At 40.0% G+C, this 25,288-nt stretch overlaps 1 protein-coding gene across 2 annotated transcripts in view; it reads left to right on the forward strand.

Moving 5' to 3' along the window:
- Positions 1-1,432: 1,432 nt before the first annotated feature.
- dcc (DCC netrin 1 receptor) overlaps positions 1,433-25,288 on the forward strand; it is an 803,111-nt gene continuing 779,255 nt past the window's right edge. For both annotated transcript variants that reach the window (XM_061876767.1, XM_061876768.1), the window contains exon 1: positions 1,433-1,884. In XM_061876767.1, coding sequence (XP_061732751.1) covers positions 1,764-1,884 — 121 coding nt within the window. In that variant the 5' untranslated portion in view covers positions 1,433-1,763. The remainder of the gene's footprint in view (positions 1,885-25,288) is intronic.

A 25,288-nucleotide genomic window follows, 5' to 3' on the forward strand; every position in this document is an offset into this window, starting at 1 on the left:
GTAGGTAACGTTAGCCAACAACAATTTGTTAATTATATTATTTTGATTTTGATTTGACTCAAACTGTAACTCCTAGATAGATTTAAGAAAGTTAATCGCCCGCAGCAGGGAAGAATCAGCAAGGAATGAGAGATGTAAGTGAAGTCCTAGCTAACTAGGCAACATCATTGTCTTAAATTGATGCTAAGTTAGCTAACGTTATTCCTTGTATCAAGACAAACATACTCATTTGCTGTACGAGCTGTCGGGGGAATTTCCAATGAACATGAAACATAATGTTGGTTATTGTCTGCTGGTTCTGCATCAATGATGATTTGGAGTAAGCATGTGTGAGTTGAGTGATTCTCAAATGGTTTATCTTCAGGAAGAAAAACATTTTTCCATATCATCAAGTCGTGAGCCAAAGTTTTAAATCATTCAAGTTTATTTCACAGAAAAATAGTACAGTAGACTTGTCTTGTTAATCGGTTTGTCTTTGACTAAAATAATCTTGTTTTGTCACCAGAAAATTGGCTACAGCTAAAGCATCCTGTTTTGTTTCCAGAAAAAATAGTAACATATCCGTATTTGTTACCAGAAAGATGGCTGAAAATATCGGGTTTTGTTGCCCCGTTTGGATTTAAAAAAAATATATTTCCATGTCTGTCCTGAGTCCTCCTCCAACTTGTTAGTCGGTTTGCCTTTTGCCAAAATACTCACTATTATTATTATTGTTTTGTCTATATTTTATAGTTTTGTGTATCTGAAATAGGATTAGCCACATTGCCATAAATGGAAATTAAATAATATAAAAGAACCCAGAGATGTAGGGGTGCTTTATTTTTTGTTTTACTTTTGTACATGTTAAATTTGCAGATGATTACTGCAATAAATATTTAAAAAAAGATTCATTGCTCTTCCTTTTTGCTTTTACCAGAAGCAGTTAAGAAGTCTAGAGTAAAAAAGTGCACAAGTAGGTCAAATGCATTAGTTAATTTCAGGTGGTTAATCAAAGATCCATACAACATAATCTGATATGATTTCATAGTTTAAAGCACTATTTATGTATTTTTTATGATGAATAAGTGCTAAAAATGTTTTTGCTTGCGCGCTTTGCATGCTCACATGAATTATTTGTGCCCCAGGTGTGCCCCAGTACAGTATTAGGTCTAGTGACGCCCCTGGGGCACCCTGCTCTTCAGGCATGTTCTCTCCGCTGGAAGAGGAGAGCTTCAGTTCCCGCTGTGACCAGAGAGGGCAGCAGAGTTGAGCTAATCTCTCCCAGTTGAAACTCAAAGTGTTCTTCCTCGCCAGGCTGCAGCTGCTCCGCTCCGGCAGCCCATGCTTGAGCTCCAGGCTTTCCCAGCACCCACTTTAGATCAATGCTGGCTCCGGGTCGCTCTCCGCTCTCCTTCTCTCTCTCTCTGGCTATCAGACAGGGGAGAGAGAAATAGAGAGAAAGGTGTCGGACTCTCTCTCGCTCCACTCCATCGTCTGAGCAGACCTCCGGCAGACAGAGAGGATTCGAACCCTCCTTCTATCCTGATGCCATGGATACAGCACCTTCTTAGTTTCTGTAACTTCTTTTCTTTTTCAAACAAGAGGAAATTCACTGCATCTCTTCTTTTTTTCTCTCTTTTCGGGGACAACTGCCGAACCGCTTTGGGGAAGAAGAGGCTGTTTCCTCTTCATCCTCCCAATTCAACATCCTCTGCTTTTTGCCAGTTAAGGATTTGAGTCGTTTTTGGAGATTCGTGCTTGCCCTTGCTCACCAGGACTGGATCATGGGGACGTCCTTGTTTGAATGTTATGGAGATGTTTGGGAGGTGCTGGTCCTGAAGAGGAGGACAGGAGGAATCAACCTGCTGCTCTTCTGTCTGCTGGCTGCTCACACCTCAGCACATGGTGAGTGTGTGTGTGTGTGTGTGTGTGTGTGTGTGTGTGTGTGTGTGTGTGTGTGTGTGTGTGTGTGTGTGTGTGTGTGTGTTAATGAACACATTTGTTGCATGTGCAGAAAGATTACCGGTACATGATTGTTTCAACACTTGGTGGTCCACTGAGTGCAGGCCAGAGGCTGCAGAGTTCATTCTAGTGGAGCTCATTGCAGGCGCGTATTTAGTCGTTAGGGGGCCCAAGGCATACCGAGTCATTGGGGCCCTCCACATGACGAAAACCGCTATATGATTTATCATGTGAAGTGTAGTGAACTACATTTATATAGCACTTTTTCTCTAGTGACTCAAAGTGCTTTACATAGTGAAACCCAATATCTAAGTTACATTTTAAACCAGTGTGGCTGGCACTGGGAGCAGGTGGGTAAAGTGTCTTGCCCAAGGACACAACGGCAGTGACTAGGATGGCAGAAGCGGGGATCAAACCTGCAACCCTCAAGTTGCGGGCACGGCCGCTCTACCAACCGAGCTATACCACCCCACTGGAAACTACCATGCGAGCTGTTGCATCGCTGATGCCAACAATTGTACTGTAATGGACAGGTAGGAATCACCATTTCATGAAGTATAAGCCAATTTTTGGGAGATCAAATCCGATCATTTCTTTATTGTCAATAAAGTACTGCAGACAGTTGTAAAATTTGTCTGACCGCAGCGAGCCACTTCACAGAGAGATCCCACCAGCTCTTTCATATTACGGCACTTATGTTCCATCTATGTCTGTTATTGGGGGTTAAAGGCCTACTGAAATGAGATTTTCGTATTCAAACGGGGATAGCAGGTCCATTCTATGTGTCATACTCGATCATTTCGCGATATTGCCATATTTTTGCTGAAAGGATTTAGTAGAGAACATCCACAATAAAGTTCGCAACTTTCGGTCGCTAACAGAAAAGCCCTGCCTTTACCGGAAGTCGCAGACGATGACGTCACATGTTGATGGCTGCTCACATATTCACATTGTTTTTAATGCGAGCCTCCAACAAAAACAGCTATTCGGACCGAGAAAACGACAATTTTCCCATTAATTTGAGCAAGGATGAAAGATTCTTGTTTGAAGATATTGATAGCAAAGGACAAGAAAAAAAAAAGTTAAAAAAAAAAACGCAATTTTATTGGGACGGATTCAGATGTTTTTAGACACATTTACTAGGATTATCCTGGGGAGTCCCTTATCTTTCTATTGTGTTGCTAGTGTTTTAGTGAGTTTAACAGTACCTGATAGTCGGAGGTGTATGTCCACGGGTGTCTTGACGCCAATGTCTCAGGGAAGTCGACGACAGCTTTTTGGACAGGGCAAGCTCAGCTGATCTCCGGTCAGAAGCGACTTTTTACCACAATTTTCTTACCGAAACCTGCTGGTTGAAATTCGGTCGGGATCCATGTTCGCTTGACCGCTGTGATCCATACTAAAGTTTCACCTCCGGGAATCACCGTGTGTTTGTGTGGCTAAAGGCTAACGCTTCCCAACTCCATCTTAATACTTTGACTTCTCCAATTTTAATTGAACAAATTGCAAAAGATTCAGCAACACAGATCTCCAAAATACTGTGTAATTATGCCTTTAAAGCTGACGACTTTTAGCTGTGTGTGTGCAGCACTCATATTTCCTAACAGCCCGTGAAGTCACGCGTACACGTCATCCTTACGCAACGTTTTCAAAAAGAAACTTCCGGGAAATTCAAAATTGCAATTTAGTAAACTAAAAAGACCGTATTGGCATGTGTTGCAATGTTAATATTTCATCATTGATATATAAACTATCAGACTGCGTGGTGGGTAGTAGTGGGTTTCAGTAGGCCTTTAAATCACCAAAATCATTCCCGAGCGCAGCCACCGCTGCTGCTCACTGCTTACCTCACCTCCCAATGGGTGGAACAAGGGGGTGGGTAAAATGCAGAGGGTAATTTCCCCACACTTTAGAGCAGGGGTGTCAAACTCAAATACAGAGTGAGCCAAAATTTAAAACTGAACAAAGCCGCAGGCCAAGGTTGAACAAATTAACCTTTTAATAGGGATCCAAACAAGTTTTGCATTGAATATTGAACAAGCAAGGCTTGTATAACTTTATAGTGACATGCAAAATCCAATTTTAAATAATAATAATTTAAAAATATCAATGGCATATCAAATACAATTTAAATAAAAATTCAATGCCCCTGTTCTATTTGCAGCCTTCTGAGGTAAATATCAAAATAAACTTATTCCACAGGCTAATAATAAATTTGAAAATAAAATAATAATGAATGACTCAAACATTCAAGCCTCGAAGTAGCAAGAGAAAGTGCATGAATAAAACGTTAATTATTGCTCAGTTTGCTACACTTATTCGCTTTAAGAACAAGCAATGCTTATATAACTTAATAGTGCAAAATCAACTTTCAAAAAACAAACAAAACAAAATCAATGGGTTCTGGGTGTTTGTTCTGTTATGTTTATGTTGTGTTACGGTGTGGTTGTTGTCCTGAAATAGGTTTGTCATTCTTGTTTGGTGTGGGTTCACAGTGTGGCACATATGTGTAGCAGTGTTAATGTTGTTTATACGGCCACCCTCAGTGTGACCTTTATTGTTGACTAAGTATGCCTTGCATTCACTTATGTGTGTGTTTTATGTGTCTTGGCCGGCAAGCTGCTTGTATGGAGTGAAAGCAGACATGACTGCAAGTTGTGGAGAACGTAAAGGCAGTGCCTAAAGGCACGCCCCCAATATTGTTATCCGGGTGAAAATCGGGAAGAATTCGGGAGAATGGTTTCCCTGGGGAGCTATTCGGGAGGGACACCGAACTTCGGGAGTCTCCCGGGAAAATCGGGAGGGTTGGCAAGTATGAGTATTAAGAATGCGATGTTAACCGGCGGGCCAGCTCTAATGTTAATCTGATGTTGCCTCGAGGGCCAAATGAAATCACACGGCGGGCTAAATTTGTCCCGCGGGCCAGAGTTTGACACCCATGCTTTAGAGACTTAGACTTCGACTTCCTTTTATTGTCATTCAAATTTGAACTTTACAGTAAGGATAAATGAAATGTTTTTGCAGTAGCCCGTTGTACTGCAGGATAAAAGAGCAATAAGGTACGGATATACATAAATAGATTACTGTACAGATAAATATATTGCGCTTTTGCATATGCATCCACGTTTATGGATGTATGTTATATTGTCTTTACATTACAGCTATTTAATCCGTTTTTGGGGGGAATTGAGTGGATTATTATGATGCGTTCAAGAGTCTTATGGCCTGCAGAAGCAGCTGTTACAGAACCTGGAGGTTCTGCTACGGAGGCTGCAGAACTTCTTTCTATAGTCCAACGGTGAACACAGTCCTTGGTGGGGGTGGGAGGAGTCTCTGCAGATTTACTGAGCCCTGGTCAGGCAGCGGCTTTTTGCGATTTCCTAAGGAGAGGAGTCCTGATGATCTTTTCTGCCATCCTCACCACTCTCTGCAGAGACTTCTAGAGACAACTGCAGAGACACCTCGTGTGTGTGTGTGACTATGAGTGGAACTTTAATTTTAATAAATTAATAATGGCAATTGGAATTAATTAAACTGTTTCTTATTCTAAATTCACTGTTTTATAAGTTGCAAGCGATGAATGTGTATTTAGTGAAATAAAAATAAATTATGTACATAGATTGCAAATGCAACATTAATCAATTTTTAACTAAATCGTAGCTCTTGAGTTGTAATCGAATTGTGAGGTGCCCAAAGATACCTCCACCTCTAATAATCACTGCTTTGCTGTCTTTAGAAACTTCACCCATATTGCTCCCAGTGTCACTCAAACTTGTTTATGAAGCGCTACAATAGTTTACTACTTGGAGCACTTTAACAATCTCACGTTTGTGAGGAAAAGCATTACTTTCCAGTTGAATCCTAGTAGCTTTTGCTACCTAATTCTGCTACCTTCTACCACACGTCAGTACTTTTGTTGAACTCTCTTCTCACAGGGTGTCCAAACTTCTTCCACCCAAATGAACGGATTATTTTTGGTGTTTCTACAACAACCTAAAGTGCAATGTAGGTCAACATATGCTAAACAATTAAATATACTTGACTATCTGCAAAATTAAGGTCAAACTACAGCATGTCCAGTTACAATATAAGTATTACAGACATTATTAAACTTTGAATGATTGTATAATTGTTACTGATAATAACGATAACTATTATTAATAATTGCAGCTTGCTTAAACAAAGCAGGCTTTTTGGGCTGTTTTTTTTGTAATCAAAAGTGTTACATTGTAAAGATCTACAATTATAATTAACGATCTATATAAATACTATTTATTATTTGTTATAAAATATTTGATGATTGATTCCTTTTTTCCTACATTTTATAATCTACAATTAAATTTTGTTCTATATTAAGTTATTTTAAAATTGTAATTTTAGATGGCTTTTTTTATGTTTTTTCTTGTGACTTTTTAATTATTATTTTTTCTTAGAATATATTTGTGTATAGTACATGCTGCCAAAATAGGGTTTTGGACTTTGGACACCAGTGGTGTATGCTCTGATCGATTTTCTCCTTACAAGAAGATTTACAGTTCTGCTCCACCCATCTTTCTTCTGGTCTGAACAGGTTTAGTGTGTTGGGTTTGTGCTTTCGTCTTTGGTGCAAGTCAGCATTTTCATTGATCTAAGATGTCATCTTCTCCCTCAAACATACAACCTTTAGAGCTCGGCCTCACGCACATTTGGAAATATGTTTTAGTTAATTATGTAAATAATTAGTTAGGTAGTTGGTTATTACGCGTGTTTGATAGGGTTGGAAGATTTTTTGAAAAAAACAAAACAAAAAAAACATTTGGTTTCTCTAACACGGTTCGTCTGTTTTTTGGATCATATGTTTTTACTAATTATTTTGGAATGTGTGTGTCTGTTTGTGTGTGTGTGCATAAAGTTCCGATCATACGTATGCGCTTTGTGCAATGTAATCCAAAGGCGAAACAGGAGCTGTAGAGGCGTTCGTGTTGGAGACATGGTGATCTGACTTTTTTGTAAACAAACATATCGAGGATGTGTCGGTGGCATTGTATTGTTCTGCTGTATGGGAGCACTTTGACAGACTCGTCAACTTGTCCAGATTCTTCAGAAAACTCCCTTGCCCTTGTCTACTGACATCCCAACAGAATCCTGGAGGTTTTTGTGTAGATATGAAATATTGTAGATTTTGCCAGGATGTTGAAAGAATGACGACAAAGTTGTTCATCAAACAATCCCTTTAGTAAACTAAAGGTGAGCGTGATGTCATCGTGTAATTTGTAATGAAGTAGTCTAATAAAAAGGGTAAATACAGGTTATCCATACATTAAGGACACGTGTTATTGTTAATCATTAGTATTAAAAATGTCAGATTTTCTCATCATGTGATGCCTTCATACAATTTTTTTTCAGGGCCTTGATAAATGGGAAATGGAAACCTCTGCTTGACCTCATCATACATTTGATCATGTGTAGTGAAACATGTATATTAATTGATAATACAATACATTTTAGGCCATGTCCACACGAACACAGATACTTAATAAACGCATACTCATCTCTGCTTTTAGGCCTTTTGTCCACACGCACATGCATACTTTTTGTCTTTAAAAACGCATACTTTTACAAACACTGGCCAAAGTGTAGAGTTCCAAAACTCTACGCTTAGCGTATACGTGTACATGGCACAAACGGAGACTTGTGATGATGACAACTTTGTCATTTACAAAGCTCAATAACACTGCCTTGCTGCTTTTAAATGCGTCATACGAGGAATTACTGCATGTTTGAACGGAAATATGCTGCTATTTTCACTTTACGTTGATTAAAAAGACACATGAAAATGGGCTTTGCGACACTCTCGCCGGCGCTAATGACAGGCAGCTGTTTTGGTTATGATTGCTGTCGAACCTTCACCTGATGGAATAACTTTGACAGGCAAGAAATACTTTTTGCTCTCTGCGATTAGGTGGCGACTTGTCCAGAGGGTATCCCGCTTTCCGCCTGTTTGTAGCTGAGATAGGCACCAGGACCCCCCATGACCCCAAAGGGAATAAGCGGTAGAAAATGGATGGATGGACTTTTTACTCTGTGTCATAAGAAAGATGTTTTTAGTTGTTATTTAACGCCAAATCATGATGTCAACTTACATGTGTTGCTTCCATTCTTGTAGATGTAAAAAGCGACAAAGCAACAAAAAAGAACATAATTTTGTGTCCTCCTTGTGGTGTGTAGTGATGTAAAAGGTCAATATACACTTCATTGCACATGTAACGTATCACTATATCAATGATTAAATGCTTTATATTTCCGTGAGAGTTTTGCAGCGGTACGCGCACGTCTGTGTGCGTAATATAGGCACTCAATTATGCAAAATGATTTCCTTGGCTCGTTAGTGCATGCCGATTTTAGAAATCATGTACACTTCACCGCACATGTAACACTTCACCGTGTTGCTGAACATGTTATAATTCTATCAGTGTTGGGTTTCAGCAGCACAGGTGTGCATGCGCGCTTTAAACACTGAAAAAAAGAGATGATCATGTTCCCAGGGTTCTGTGTACGTGCAGGTTGGTTTTAAAGATAATGTACATGTTATTTTGTATGTCTAGTAGGGCTGGGTGATATGGCCTTTTTTTAATATCTCGATATTTTTAGGCCATATCGCGATATACGATATATATCTCGATATTTTGCCTTAGCCTTGAATGAAGACTTGATACATATAATCACAGCAGTATGATCATTCTATGTGTCTACATTAAAACATTCTTGTTCATACTGCATTAATATATGCTCATTTTAAACTTTCATGCAGAGAGGGAAATCACAATTAAGTCAATTGACCAAAACTGTATTTATTAAACAGTTTTTAATCTTGCACAGAACATGCAAGATTGTCAGAGACATCGTCAAATATAAATGAGCTGCATAATAGGAGTTCAAATAGTATTCGTCCTTCGCTATGTTGTAGGTTACTACGGCCGTTATGAAATTCTCTTCGTTCTCTAGCAGGTGATTTTTCAAATGATGCTACATATTAGCAGTGATGCTACTTTTTATAGCAACGCTTGTGCCACATGCTTGACTTATTACAGTTGTCTGTTGGACATATTCCCACTTGAATCCAAACCACCACCAGATGATGGACTCCTTGCAGTTTTTATTGGTAATGAATTCTTCCTTCATGAGCACCTTCTTTCTCTAGTATTACCACTCACACGACTCTGCTAGCATCACAGCTAACGTTACCCATGCTGCTACCTGTCTGCTCCACGAGGGCGTATACTAGAGATGCGCCGTTTGCGGTCACAACCGCGGAGTCCGCGGTTAAACCGCGGGTCGGGCGGGTGACATGACGAAAAAATTGATTTTAAATAGATTCGGGCGGGTGGCGGTTGAACCAATTCGGAAATATATATTGTAATAATCCCAGGAATGTAGGCTCATACAACTTCTTCGTTTGTCTTGTCTTTATTGCACATGATGTAATACAACCACACAACCACTCATGTCTCTAACACATTTCCCGGGACAACTCGAACTCTCACTTCCTGTCGATAACGTCACTTCCCTATCTCTCCCGGAAGTCCCGCCCCCCAGCCAAAGTCATTGGCTAACACCCCGTAGCTAGCCGCTACATTATACATAGTTAAATGTTATGTTGAAGAGGTTCATTTAGCCTACTGACTGGTATTCATAAATGGTTTATTTATATAGGCTAGTACCTGACAACACTTGATGGTACAATCCATATAACACGTCACAGACAACGTCACGCTAACATCACGTGACACCTCTGATGAAGGCTGCAGAAGCAAGGTAGCCCAAACTTGTCAGATACAACACTTTACCTCACTAGCCTATAGAAATCAATCATTTATAAATAGTTAAATGTTGTTACCCACATACGAAAAACGTGCAGCACTCTTTGAAACAGTATGTGGGCATACTTTTATTTTGAAGTGTCTCGTTTGGTCTGTCGACGGATGTAAGGAAGCTACTTCCGGGTATGGCCAACGAGGTATTTGTCATTTGTTTGTATTTTACTTGGTAAAATGTTTGATCCACATGCTGTGCATGTTATTATTTTTACGTTATTTATTACAGTGTTCACGGTGAATTTTAAGGGAAAGTAAGCCTTCAAATAAATCAGTTCAAGAAAGCCATTGTGTCTGTGCTATTTGGGGGTAGTTACACTTTCTAACCTCACTAATGCCTTGCATCGTCTATATTAGATATATAACAACGGGCGGGTGGCGGGCGGGTGTGGCTTTGATGAAATGTTGGTTCGGGTGGATTTGCGGGTGGATGACGACTTTAGTGATGCGGTTGCGGATTATATAATTGCCTAGCCGCGCATCTCTAGCGTATACGTATGTGACGTATGACCTGACTGTATGTGACGGGTGTAAGAAGGTGTGCCTGTTTGTCTGTGCGAAGGAGAGTTAGGAAAGAGCAAGAATAGCCTGTAATGTGATGCCAGCAGCAAAAAGCAACTGAGTGAGAACGTATACTCGAATATCACAAAATACTAATTTTTTATATCGCACAAACCGGCGATATATCGGGTATATCGATATATCATCCAGCCCTAATGACTAGTTAATCAAAATAAACATGAAGGAGGTATAATGCCAACGAGTCAGCTATGGCTGTTTTTTTCAGGCTTCCGATTGGACAAAATGTACATGACAGCAGGTGTATGCACTTGTGTGTAGACTTATACAGTTTTGAAACTACACTTGTGTGGATGCAGATCGTTTTAACCCCGAATATGCATTTTTGAAACTGTCTGTGTTCGTGTGGTCATGGCCTTAGTTTAATGATTGTACTCATGTGAAAGAGTCCTTCAACGCGCAATTACATTTTCGCATTATCTGGATTCGTATGCATGCGCAGATGTACGTGGTGCTTGGATTTCAATGCAGAGCACATCTCAGCAAAACACTGGTGAGAAATGTTGTCACTAAACAGTAAAGTGACTCTCTTTAGCATGATGGCTAGCTGTTAGTACGGCCAGTGTGACTAGAAGGAAACAAGCAGAACAGTGTGCTGTGCAGGCGCCCACAACTCCATCCATCCATGCATTTTCTACCGCTTGTCCCTTTTTAAGGCCGCGGGGGGCGCTAGAGCCTATCTCAGCTGCATTCGGGCGGGAGGCGGCATACACCCTGGACAAGTCACCATCTCACAGATTGACAGACAACATTCACGCTCACATTCACACACTAGGGCCAATTTAGTGTTGCCAGTCAACCTATACCCAGGTGCATGATTTTGGCAGTGGGAGGAAGACGGAGTACCCGAGGGGAACCCACTCAGTCACGGGGAGAACATGCTAACCCCACACAGAAAGATCCCGAGCCTGGGATTGAACCTTGGACTGCTCAGGACCTTCGTATTGTGAGGCACATGCACCCTGTCGCACCGTACTGCGGCGCCCACAACTTTCGCCATTTAATAACAGCAGTGAGGTTGTTTTTTTAACCCAAGCAGAGTGAGACTCCACGGAAGTGCAATAAGGCGACGTGCTGCAGCAGCCTGAAAAAAGTTTGCCAATGCCAGCCGGCGAGGTGGTCAACTTGGTCATGGAGCTCTGTGCACATTTGCAACGGCTTCTGGTGTGGGCAGAAGCCACGTCACGGGGCTTCAAGTCTAGTCGCTGTTGCTTTCCTGCCGCCGCGATCTGTCAGGGTGCTTGATTTGACATGCAACAGAGCCTGATTTTTAGATGTTAAAATTGCAGACGATAACCTTTATTTAATCATGGCAGCAATTTTTTTATTGTTTTTAAAAATGTATTAATGGTGCAGCACTACTGCGCACCAATGTCACAAATGTTGTCTCTTATCACCATTTGGTGTATTGAATAAATGGATGAGAGAGCTTCCTTGAGAGGCTTCAGCTGTCAATGAATTATGTTCCAGCTTTAATTTAGCTTATTGGTTGCTAGAGTACACACGCTGTTGCTGCAATTTTTTGTGTGTGTACTTGTGTGTGTGCGGGTGGTTGATGTTACCTTTGCAGCTCAACTGTAAAATTGTCTGCTACATATTTTATTGCGACCAAGCACTTTTCTGTGTGCTTTCTGCATCCCTAATTTATGATTTGTCCTTATGCCTATGCTGTACATATTTGTGTTATTATTTTGCTCCAAAAAAAAAAGTTTTTCCTTCTGTTTTCTGTGATTTAAAAGCGAGAGCATCTGTGCAGCATCACAATGCTGTGTGTCTAATTATCCTTCATTCTTCCCTGCAAAATCATTATTGTCATTGGAGGAAACTGTACATGGAGGAGGAATTATAACGGCAAACCTACCTCTTGAAGCACATTTAAGGTACTCAATTGCCTCATTCAGCCGTTCAGCTAATGATAATGGTATACGCTGCCATGGAAGTGAATGTCTCATTCTCATGACAATATGGTAAGCAGAGGAGGTTCAGGATCTTGCACAAAAATGTTCAAAGCGTAGACATTTGAGAGTTAAACCTGCACTTTTCCACTTGCTCTAGGTGAAGTGATGAGTGGATTCATCTTTTCAGTTTTTGCTGTTGGGAACTCAGTGGATCTTCAATTTTGCTCTCACACTAGCTCTCTGCATTTCACCCAATCTCTTTCTTTCTCTTCCTCCCTGATGCGTTCTCATCAACTCATTAGCTCTAAGTCAGCGGTGTTGTCTTGTGGTCCAAATGTGAATAGCATGATGAAAAGGACGGTTTATCACAAATTATAATTGAAACAGGACAATTCATGCACCACACAGCTCTGGCAATGTAAGTGTTCCACATACATTCACTCATTTAATTTTCTAATTTACTTATTCATCACGGCCTGCCAAACATACATTTGGACCTCCACAAATGGATTTGGCACTGCAATTATTAGTTGTGTTGTTAGCATTTTGTGTAATTCCATTATTTTGCCATTCCTTGTGGTTAGAGTGTCAGCCCTGAGATCGTTAGGTCGTGAGTTCATACCAAAGACTATAAAAATGGGACCCATCACCTCCCTGCTTGGCACTCAGCATCAAGGGTTGAAATTGGGAGTCAAATCACACTTGGCAACCTTGAGACCTCCGAATTTGGGAGATTGGGGGGGGGGGGGGGGGGGGGGGTTGGGGGGAGTATATTTCTAGCTAGAATTCACTGAAATTCAAGTATTTCATGTATCTATCCATGCATCTTCTTCCGCTTATCCAAGGTCGGGTCGCGGGGTCAGCCGAACACCACTCGGGTTTAGATCAGGGCGGCTATTGTTCCCTATCACGCCTCTCCAGGTTTCACTGTCATTGCCAACATGAGCCTTAAAGTCCCCAAGTAGGACAAAGGAATCACCCGGGGGAGCACTTTCCAGTACTCCCTCGAGTGTATCTCGAGTGTAATATATATATATATATATATATATATATATATATATATATATATATATATATATATATATGTATATATATATATATATATATATATATGTATATATATATATATATATATATATATATACATATATATATATGTATATACAAAACCCGTTTCCATATAAGTTGGGAAATTGTGTTAGATGTAAATATAAACGGAATACATTGATTTGCAAATCCTTTTCAACCCGTATTCAGTTGATTGCTCTACAAAGACAAGATATTTGATGTTCAATCTCATAAACTTTGTTTTTTTTTTGCAAATAATAATTAACTTAGAATTTCATGGCTGCAACATGTGCCAAAGTAGTTAGGAAAGGGCATGTTCACCACTGTGTTACATCACATTTTCTTTTAACAACACTCAATAAACGTTTGGGAACTGAGGAAACTATTTGTTGAAGCTTTGAAAGTGGAATTCTTTACCATCATCGCAGCTTTTGAAACGTGCACATAGTTTGCCAGAGACGATTAAAGGGCTAAAGAGACCGGTATTTTAATCAAATAAATGATGGCGCTGGACCTTTAGTTCATGGAACTAAATATTCCTGAAGAAGTGTGTGGTGTGTGTTTCCACTGCATTTCACAGTTCAGGGTAGTTTCTACAAATCAGGCTGATGACGTATGAATGAGTGGTTCAGTATTATTCTACACTAATAACGTGTACCTAAACAGTCACTATTTGATCACATTTCTTTTACTAAAGTGTAAATAAATGAAATACAACACCATTTCATACAAAAATAATGATTTAAAAAGTTTACTGGATTTTATATAAAAACTTTTGTCCATAGTGTCAAATCGTCAAAGATTCGTCCCCTCAGTAAGTCTATGAGGGTTCTCATTCATCCAGGTCATTGTCATCTCAGGGCATTCAATCAGTCGCAACTGGACTGCTTGGTTTGTCTTAGAAGACGTTTCGCCGCTCATCCCAATAGGCTTCATCAGTTCGTCCACATAGACTTGGATTGGTGCCAAAACCCCAAATGTTTTATTTATACTCCAAAAACCAGGAGATTATGCCTGGGCAAAGATGGTTTTGCCCTATCGTAGTGAGAAAAACAACTGTTTTAATGCAAACGAGCAATCCTAACTGTCAAAGCCAACGACAGTTGTGGAAGTGGAAATTCTCCTCGTTAGCATTGAGGTATTGTGTGGCAGAACGATCGCTGTGTCGAACATAGTCAGAATCCCCCACGTAAGCCTTCCATTCAGTTGTAAACAAATGGCACAAGTGGCATTCTGGTCACCGTCTGTGACCAACATGTTTCTGACTCCCGTTATTTGTTGCAGAGTTCTTTAGGAATGGTTTAAAGGACATAGTTGTATGTGGGAAACAGGTGGTGTCACAGACTACCTCTTCAGTTCGGGGATGGTTTTCAACCTTGACATTGATGGCTTCCCTCACTCCTCTTTCGTACCATCCGACCTCCCTGTCCAGAATCTGTACATTTTTTTTTCCAACGGAGTGCTGTTTCTCTCTGAGGTGCAGGTAGACAGCTGTGTCTATGTTCTTAAGAGTTTGCCTGTCTATGTCTCTGTCTCAGGGTGTTGCCTGGTTTGAAGTGTTGGTAAAAAAATATTCAGAGTTTCTCAGATAGACCTGATGTATATGTAATGATATATTATGAATATTTTTGCGTCTTCACCTTTTCCCTCCTCATCCACTCTGTTCTTGTTTTTTCTGGAACTGGATGCACTTTTCACAAACGACGCCTGAGGTAACCACAAGTTTTGAGGGCTCCCTTCAAATGCCAATGCTCTTTCTGTGGTTCTAGGGTTCTGATAACAGCCAGTTTGTGTTCCAGTGGGTAAATGATGAATTCATGAAGTTCAGGCAATTCCTTCTGGTCTATTTCAGCTGTAAATAGTAATATTAAAAAAAAATAAAAATCAACATCACGTGTTTAACTCACGTTGACAACAAACGCATCAGATTTGTTATTAGCATTCAGTTCATTCAGGTTGAGATTAATAACAACACAAATGCATTGTCATGTACTACTTTTACAAAATGTAATAAATTAAATAGTAAATATTTGACGTCACTTACCTTGGAATCCACCCATCCTTCATATCACATTTACTTTCAAACTACAATGTTGGAGTCCCAGTGAGCTGCTCGCCTCACCGTGCTTCCAAGTCAGGCTTTATCTTCCTCTGTCAATACATTTAAAAGAGTCTGTCCACTTCTGTGAAATTAAGTTTGTAAAATTTCATAAACAAGATTAAACTGCATACAGTTGAAAGACTACAACAGAGTAAAACAGTTCTACTAATCAGTGTTCTTCAGCACACAGATGCCCCACAAAAGTTCATTTCGTTCTTCTTTCTCTTCGTTGTCAAGTATGTTGAAATTGACATATAAAATAAAAAATAAAAAAGTTGTTTTGTGTACTGTAATGGCTATCGTTGTGTCAAAAGACAAACCCTTTAAAGGGAAAGACCCAACTGTGTTCAAGCAATCAGCAATCGACAGCACAGCCCGCCCCTTAAAGATTTTTGAGGAACTTCCGTCCTACCTCGCTACTAGGAACAAACAATAGTTCCTCTAGAACAATAATTCTCAAACTGTGGGTTCCATCTAGTGGTACGACAAATAATTACTTGTTTAAAGGCCACTAGGCCTACTCAGTGGCCTAGTGGTTAGAGTGTCCGCCCTTAGACTAAAAAAAATGGGACCCATTACCTCCCTACTTGGCACTCAGCATCAAGGGTTGAAATTGGGGGTTAAATCACCATAAATGATTCCCGGGCGCGGCACCGCTGCTGCCCACTGCTCCCCTCACTTCCCAGGGGGTGATCAAGGGGATGGGTCAAATGCAGAGGACAAATTTCACCACACCTTGTGTGTGTGTGACAATCATTGGTACTTACTTTAAATATTGTGGCCAAAATAATTGAATATACTTGTAAAATGAAACCTCTGCCTTGTTTTTAATAAATATTTAGGCCTACTTTGTTATTGCAATTGAATGTTTGTCATTATGGTGGTACTTGGAGAGCTAAGTGTTTTCTGAGGTGGTATTTGGTAAAAAGTTTGAAAACCCCTGCTGTAGAACTAAATATACTGGAGTAGTTTGCAGAAGAAACACAGAGGGGTACTTTAGTACTTAATTTTCCCGCACTAATAGGACCGTTCCTGTAAAACTTCCTGTTGGGAAAGGCATTGTGAAGTGAAGTGAATTATATTTATATAGCGCTTTTCTTTTTGTGACTCAAAGCGCTTTACATTGTGAAACCCAATATCTAAGTTACATTTTTAAACCAGTGTGGGTGGCACTGGGAGCAGGTGTGTAAAATGTATGGCCCAAGGACACGACAGCAGTGACTAGGATGACAGAAGCGGGGATCGAACCTGGCACCCTCATATTGTTGGCATGGCCACTCTACCAAATGAGCTATGCCGCCCCAAGCAGCTTATTGTTGAAGGTGCAGACTTTTGTCAGGAAACATTTATAGGTACATTTTCTCAAAAACAGCTTTGCTTGAGTCTTTCCTACGGTCAGGCTTACACAAATCTAGCTTGAATCCAATTTAAAAAAAAGATATATATAAATAAGTTATTTGCTTTAAAAAAAGTCTGAATGTTGTCTATCTGTGTTGGCCCTGCGATGAGGGCGACTTGTCCAGGGTGTACGCCACCTTCTGCCCGAATGCAGCTGAGATAGGCTCCAGCACCCCCCGCAACCCTTCAAAAAAGGGACAAGCGGTGGGAAAATGGATGGATGGATACATCCTTATTCTTAACAAAACATTACACTTTTCAAATCATTATATTTTCCACATTACCACATTCACCTTTTTCCCTGGAATGCTACAGCTCAATGATTCCATTTCTCAACACATTTCAAACAATTACATAAAATAATGTAAGTATTTTTCACTACCATAAAATTCCCGCTTTTCCTGTAATTCCACATATTTTGAAAAGCATTTCGGTTCAGTTTTGCAGCATTCACATGGTATTTATCAGCAACTGTCTTCTTTTTTATAGATAAGAACCATTCATCACTTTTATGAACCTAGCACCTACACAACCCTTGATTGGTTGATTTTAAATGTTGTGTGCTTTTCCAAATAATACTAGCGATGTACACATTGTCATTCCTTCAGTTCCTCTTTGCTGAATATGGCTTTTTTTTTATTTTTATTATTATTATCCTGTAAGCCTCTTTTCTGATCATCCTGATGATTACTTTTTATCTTGAAAGCTTTGTCTTTGTCCAGATGAAGACTATTTTAAAGTCAACCAGTTACTGTATTGACTCTGTGACTTCCCACTTTATTTGAGCTGCTGCTCACTGAATATTTCGTGCAAATGTGTACACGCACAGTGACTATCCAGGATATTCTCCAAAATGGCAGTGAATACATAAAAAATAACAAAAATAAACTTTACGAAGAGAAAATATTAAATCTGACCTAAACACCGAACCAAAAAATTCCAAATAGAAAGTATGGCTGTATTAAATTACTGAGTCCCTAGCTTCGTTGAAGAAGACCACCTCTTTAGGCTGAAGAAATGCAAACATTGCTGCAAGTAAAACATCATGTTAAGCAACACAAGTTAAATTCAATCAAGAACGGCATTAACTGTAAAACATTTTCATTAAGGAGTGAAGCGAATAATCAAGTAAAAGGTGATCCATTAGAAGCACTGCAAGCTTTTAGCACTCCCACCCATCCATCCACATACCCGCTGATGTGTGGCTTGGATGCAGACACTTTAAAAGTCTTTACGCTGCTATGCCGCACCCACAGCGTGCTGCTGTAACAAATGATGTGTGTGCCACTGAGGTGTGGGAGGTTGATTGCTGGGCCAAATGAAAAAGACTGCAAGTAATCATCACCAGGAGCAGGCAGATTAATAATACACTAAAGGGAAAATGACATACCAGCTGACTTTCATTCACTTCTTTACTCCTCTGCTGGACATAAAGTCATTTTCTACTTTACTATTTTAATTACTTCACAGCCTTGCTCATCAGTCAAGCAAAAAATTAATTTACAACAAAACGTTGCTTTCCCGTAAGTACAGGACACCCTTGTTCCTTTTGTTGTGTTTGATGGTTGGTGTCTCATTTAGACTGATATGGTGAAGAATTTACCACATACACCAGTGGTTCTCAACCTTTTTTCAGTGATGTACCCCCTGTGAACATTTTTTTAATTCAAGTACCCCCTAATCAGAGCAAAGCATTTTTGGTTGAAAAAAAGAGATAAAGAAGTAAAATACAGCACTATGTCATCAGTTTCTGATTTATTAAGTTGTATAACAGTGCAAAGTATTGCTCATTTGTAGTGGTCTTTCTTGAACTATTTGGGAAAAAAAAGTTATAGAAACAACTAAAAACGTGTTGAAAAATAAACAAGTGATTCAATGATAAAGAAAGTAATCGTCAACTTAAAGTACCCTCTTTGAGGATTGTAATAGAGATCCATCTGGATTCATCAACTTAATTTTACACATTTCTTCACAAAAAAGGAAATCTTTAACATCAATATCTATGGAACATGTCCAAAAGAATCTTAGCTGTCATCACTGAATATTGCATTGTTGTATTTTTTTTCCACAGATTATGTACTTACATTCGTATTTTGTTGAAGTATTATTCAATAAATATATTAATAAAGGATTTTTGAATTGTTGCTATTTTTAGAATATTTTTTTTAAATCTCACATACCCCTTGGTATACCTTCAAATACCCCCAGGGGTACGCGTACCCGCATTTGAGAACCACTGACATACATCATCCTACTTAGCAGGGTTATCAAGATACCAAATACCAAAGAATCAAAACATATAAAACAAACAATATTGTTCGAAATACTTTTTCAATATGGTTCGGTATGATTGAAATAGGCTAATAAAGTAGTATCTACAAATGCATCAATGAAATAAACAAAAAATAAATAATAATACATTAATACTACTAATAAAGTATAAATTAAATTCATATTTATTTTTTTGCTGTTTGTTTCTTTTTGGGGGGAGGGTGGTTGTTATGGTTGGGATATAAAAAAATATATATTTTGACATTTAGGGCAAACAACATATGTATGTGAATATGATGTAATGGATAGGAATGTTTGATGCTGGATGTCAATAAAAATAAAATAAAAAAAAAGAAATATGCCAATAAAAAGGCTAAACATATATTTAAAAACAAATCTGTGTGGTTTTATCTGTTATTAGTATCAACATGTCAGCCTTTTTTCACTGCGTAATTTATTTTTGCCCTTTTTTTTTTTTTTCAGTTCTGCTGGTTTTTTGTGTGTGTTTTTTAACTGTATTTTTACAATGTGCCACAGGCCAATAACAAGAGAAATGGGTTCGAAATAGTCCCCAGGCCATAGTTTGACCCCCCTGGTGAAATAAGTAAAACAGTGGTGTTCAAACTGTTACATAACGACAGGAACTTGTCTCTAAGCTGTGTTTTCTCGTTGGTGTAAACCAGGGGTCTCAAACACGTGGCCCGCGGGCCAATTGCGGCCCGTGAGACGTTATTTTGCGGCCCGCACCGTAATATGAAAATTTAATGATGGTGCGGGCCGCATGTTTTATTTGAATGGCGCCTTACAGCATCATACTTGTATGCCCTCGATTTTTCCGGGAGACTTCCAATTTTCAGTGCCCCTCCAGGGGTAATCATTCTCCCAAATTTCACCCAAACAATAATATTGAGGGGGCACCGTGAAGGCGCTGTCTGTTACGTCCTCTACAACCTGTACCAACAGTGTACCAGCCCAGCCACATGTTGTATTTAACTCCTGCGGATGCAGTAGGCAACTGCAAGACATAGTTGATCAACAGCCATACAGGTCACACTGAGGGTGGTCGTATAAACAACTTTAACACTGATACAAATATGCGCCACACTGTGAACCCACACCAAACAAGAATGACAAACACATTTTGGGACAACATCCGCACCGTAACACAACATAAACACAACAGAACAAATACACAGAATCCCATGCAGCCCTACTCTTCCGGGCTACAATATACACCTCCGCCCCCCCAATCCCGCCCCCTATTGTAGTTCGGAAGCATTAGGGCTGCATTGGATTGTGGGTATTTGTTCTGTTGTGTTTACGGTGCGGATGTTCTTCCAAAATGTGTTTGTCAATCCTGTTTGGCGTGGGTTCAGAGTGTGGCGCACATTTGTAACGGTGAAAAAGTTGTCTATACGGCCACCTTCAGTGTGACCTATATGGTTGTTGATGATGATGATGGTGATGATGATGGATTAGATTTATATCGCGGTTTTCTATTGTTAGATACTCAAAGCGCTCACAGAGAAGTGGGAACCCATCATTCATTCACACCTGATGGTGGTAAGCTACATCAGTAGCCACAGCTGCCCTGGGGTAGACTGACGGAAGCGTGGCTGCCAGTTTGCACCTACGGCCCCTCCGACCACCACCAATCATTCATTCATTCACAGTCATTTCCGTGGGTCCGCAGAAGCCCCATACAATATGTGACTGGGCCGGCACACTGTTAGTGTGGTGGAAAATTGGACAAGATTGTAGGTTGCAGAGAATGTTAAAGGCAGTGCCATCACAGCACGCCCTTAATATTGTTGTCCGGGTCAAATTCGGGAGAAATATGGCCCCGGGAGATTATCGGGAGGGGCACTGATGTTTGGGTGTTTCCCGGAAAGATCGCAAGAGTTGGTAAGTATGTTGCTAGGGCGGGAAAGCAACCCAAAGAAGGTGAATTCATTAAAAAGTGTATGTTAAAAATTTTTTAAGAAATCTTTTCCCGCGGCCCAGCCTCACCCAGTGTCTGCATCCAGTGGCCCCCAGGTAAATTGAGTTTGAGACCCCTGGTGTAAATAGTCCCTCCCGCCCTTGGCCTGTTCTTGATGGCCTGCAAACAATGTAGTATGCAAGGCTCCGTTTGATTGGCAAAATTGAGTCAAAAGTCACTAGTGCTTACGTTGGATTGGTGAAACAGATTCATGTGACAGTGCCAGCTGGAAGAAGTCTAAATGATGTGAGCCAAATGGATACGTCTTTGCAAGCGGTAATCAATACATTTAAAGGCCTACTGAAACCCACTACTACCGACCACGCAGTCTCATAGTTTATATATCAATGATGAAATCTTAACATTGCAACACATGCCAAAACGGCCTTTTTAGTTTACTAAATTGCAATTTTAAATTTCCCGCAAAGTGTCCTGTTGAAAACGTCGTGGTATGATGACGCGTATGATAGATAGATAGATAGATGGATAGATAGATAGATAGATAGATAGATAGACAGATAGACAGATAGATAGATGGATAGATAGATAGATAGATAGATATATAGATAGATGGATAGATAGATAGATAGATAGATAGATAGATAGATAGATAGATAGATAGATAGATAGATAGATAGATAGATAGATAGATAGATGGATGGATAGATAGATAGATAGATAGATAGATAGATAGATAGATAGTACTTTATTGATTCCTTCAGGAGAGTTCCTTCAGGAAAATTAAAATTCCAGCAGCAGTGTACAGAGTTGAGATCAATTTCAAAAAGTAAAAAGTAAATAATGGGGGTTTAAATGGAAATAAAATAGAGAAATATTACAATAAGAATAAAAAATAAAAAGCAACAATGGGAATAAAAATATAACAGTAAAATAAGAATATAACAAGAGAAAGTAGGCAGTAGTGACCATGTCACGTATTGCACTGTTATTGTTTTGCATCCCCTGTCATTCGAGTACGCCCCCCCCCCCCAACCCCCCCCCCCCCCCCCCCCCCCCCCCCCCCCCCCCCCAGAGGAGTTGTACAGTCTAATGGCGTGTGGGACAAGGGAGATTTTGAGTCTATTAGTCCTGCACTTGGGATGAAGCAGTCTAGCACTGAACAGGCTCCTCTGGCTACTGATAACGCTATGCAGAGGGTGACTGGCATCATCCAGGATGCTCACTAGTTTGTCAACAGTCCTCTTCTCTGCCACCGTCACCAGTGAGTCCAGTTTCATTCCGATTGTAGAACCGGCCCGCCTGATCAGTTTCTCAAGTCTGGAGCTGTCCTTCTTAGATGTACTGCCCCCCCAGCACACTACCATGTAGAACAGAACACTGGCAACCACAGACTGGTAGTACACATCCACAGGAGTTTTTTACAAATGTTGAAGGAGTGCAGTCTCCTCAGGAAGTACAGCCTGCTCTGTCCTTTCTTGTACTAGTGGTCCGTGTTGACAGTCCAGTCCAGCTTATTGTCCACCCAAACCCCGAGGTACTTGAATGAGTCCACGGTCTGTACCTCAACTCCCTCGATCAAACGCGTGCGTTTGATGTCTCAGGTTGTAGCGGACATTTTTTTCCAGCCCGATCCAAGCTACAAGTAGTCTGCTTTAATCGCATAATAACACAGTATTCTGGACATCTGTGTTGCTGAATCTTTTGCAATTTGTTCAATTAATAATGGAGACGTCAAAGTAGAAAGATGGAGGTTGGAAGCGGTGTATTGCGGCTAATGTATGCACATATAAAATGTGTCAATATCAGAATGTTACTTTTAATCCGTTTCTGACACCTAAGAATACATTGATTTAATGAATACATCCAAACACTTTCTTAATATTTACTGTGCATGAACAAAGAACAGTTAATACTGTGTAATGCTTTTAAACAAGAAAAAAAGGTTTTATTACATCAACAAATGAACCCCAACATCCATCCATTTCTACCGCTTGTCCCGTTCGGGGTCGCGGTTGTGCTGGAGCCTATCTCAGCTGCATTCAGGCGGAAGGCTGGGTACACCCTGGACAATTCTCCACCTCATCACAGGGCCAACACAGATAGACAGACAGCATTCACACACTAGGGACCATTTAGTGTTGCCAATCAACCCTATCCCCAGGTGTATGTCTTTGGAGGTGGGAGGAAGCTGGAGTACCCGGAGGGAACCCACACAGTCACGGGGAGAAAATGCAAACTCCACACAGAAAAATCCGGATCGCAGGATCAAACCCAGGACTTTTGTATTGTGAGGCAGACACACTAACCCCTGTTCCATCGTGCTGCCCGAACCACAACAGTCCATTACAATCTCATTAATACCATAGAAATAGACACTGTTTCGACACAATAACGGCTTGAATAATTTCAAACACATATATTTACGATAACCACAAATATGAAATGTTTGAAATAGTAGTAGTAATCAGTTGTGGACAGGCAAAGCTCAAGCATTGCAGCTTTAACAAATCCCTTTTGGCAGGGACCCCCCTGAAAAAATGTAATTCCACCCCTTAAATATTTTTCTGCAGTAGCATTACTACCCACCTCTGATTGCGAGTGCCAGTTGAACTTAAAGCAAAATAAAAAGGTGGCATTTGTGTCGCTCTAACTCTTCATGCCTCTCTTTGCTGAGTTTTGTTTTTGCCAATAAGAATCTTCAATGAAATTAAAAGTTTCATTCATTCATACATATATGTAAATCACATTGTTTTCTGGATGTTAAACTATATTTTTTTCGAACACTTTTGTTTATATTTGTGGGTGTCCGGAACAGATTCATTGAATTTATTTCTTAAGGGAAATTAATGGAAGCGTTTGAAATTACTAATTAAAACAGGTATATGCTGTGCATTTAACAAAATTCATAGTTCAGGTCCAACAGTAACTTTACACAACTTTTAAGACAAATCAATAGTTTTTAAAGACCAACACATGTTTTTGAGTCAGTTTAATACATGTGTTTGTCTTTTTATTATTTAGAAGACTGAATTATGGAAAATCCAGTCAGGTCTTAGCATTTTTAGTTCGCTGTTCAGTGCTCTCAGCTGTCTATATTTAACATCAACGACTTGATGCTCATACATTATTCATGCTGAAAAACCTGCATTACCTACCTGAGGAGTGCTACAGCGTCCCTCACCTTTATTTCCTCCTCATTAGTTGTCCTGCAGGCTTTTACTTCATTATTTATACTTATTTCCTTACCCTGCTGATTTGTTGATAGTCCTCTACGCTGAAGCAATTTTTTTTTTTTTTTTTTGCACACCAACTCAGTTGGAACTGCCATTGTGATGTTTTATTCCCCTGATATCTAATGAACTATTCTTCTGACACCTTTTTAATAGAAGTAGCGTTTAGGTTTGGCAAAATACTTGTAAATGACAATTATCAATTATCCATCAGATCTGCTGTTGGTCCAATATCAGGAAAAAGGAGAAGTATCGGATAATATCGGCTTGCAAGCTACATCATAAACTTTGACACAAGCAATCCTGCAGCACCTTGTGCAAAGTTATTTACAAAAGGTAAACATGGTAGGCTTACTAGGGTATAGTCTAGTACAGACCTGGGTATTCTGCGGCCCGCGGGCCACAGCCGGCCTTTTGTGCGTCCCTGTCCGCCCGCGTGAGGCCAATCATAAATTACAAAATACATTTAAAAAAGTATCTATGTCGAGTGTGCAATACAATGGTGCTGCTTTTGTTTTGAAAAGTGTTATGTATAGGCGTATGTCCGTGTGTAACCTGTGAGTGCAGGTGCACAGCGACAAGTGATGCCCGGTTACCCCCGAGATGTCAGCTCACGCTAAAAAAAGAAAAGTTGATGACGAATGCCGTGTTCGCAACAAGATATGGACTCTCAAGTATTTCTTTACATAGATGAAAGTAAAAGCTGTGTGCTTAATTTGTGGTACACAGGTTGCTGTGTTAAAAGAATTTAATTTGAATCGCCACTACACAACGAAGCACGAGGAAAAATACCGGAATCTGTCTGATAAAGCGCGCGCAAGGGGGGCTGATGCGTTAAAGGTAAAACTGCAAACCCAACAAGGACTTTTTGCCAAATTTCACACCTCCAGATATGCAGCCGTCAGGACAAGTTTCGTCATTTCTCACAAAATCGCCAGAAAAAGTAAGGTGTTTTCTGACGGAGAGTTTATTAACGAGTGCTTATTGGACTCTGTTGCGTTGATATG

Source organism: Nerophis ophidion, linkage group LG17, assembly GCF_033978795.1.
Source record: "Nerophis ophidion isolate RoL-2023_Sa linkage group LG17, RoL_Noph_v1.0, whole genome shotgun sequence".
Lineage (NCBI taxonomy): Eukaryota > Metazoa > Chordata > Actinopteri > Syngnathiformes > Syngnathidae > Nerophis > Nerophis ophidion.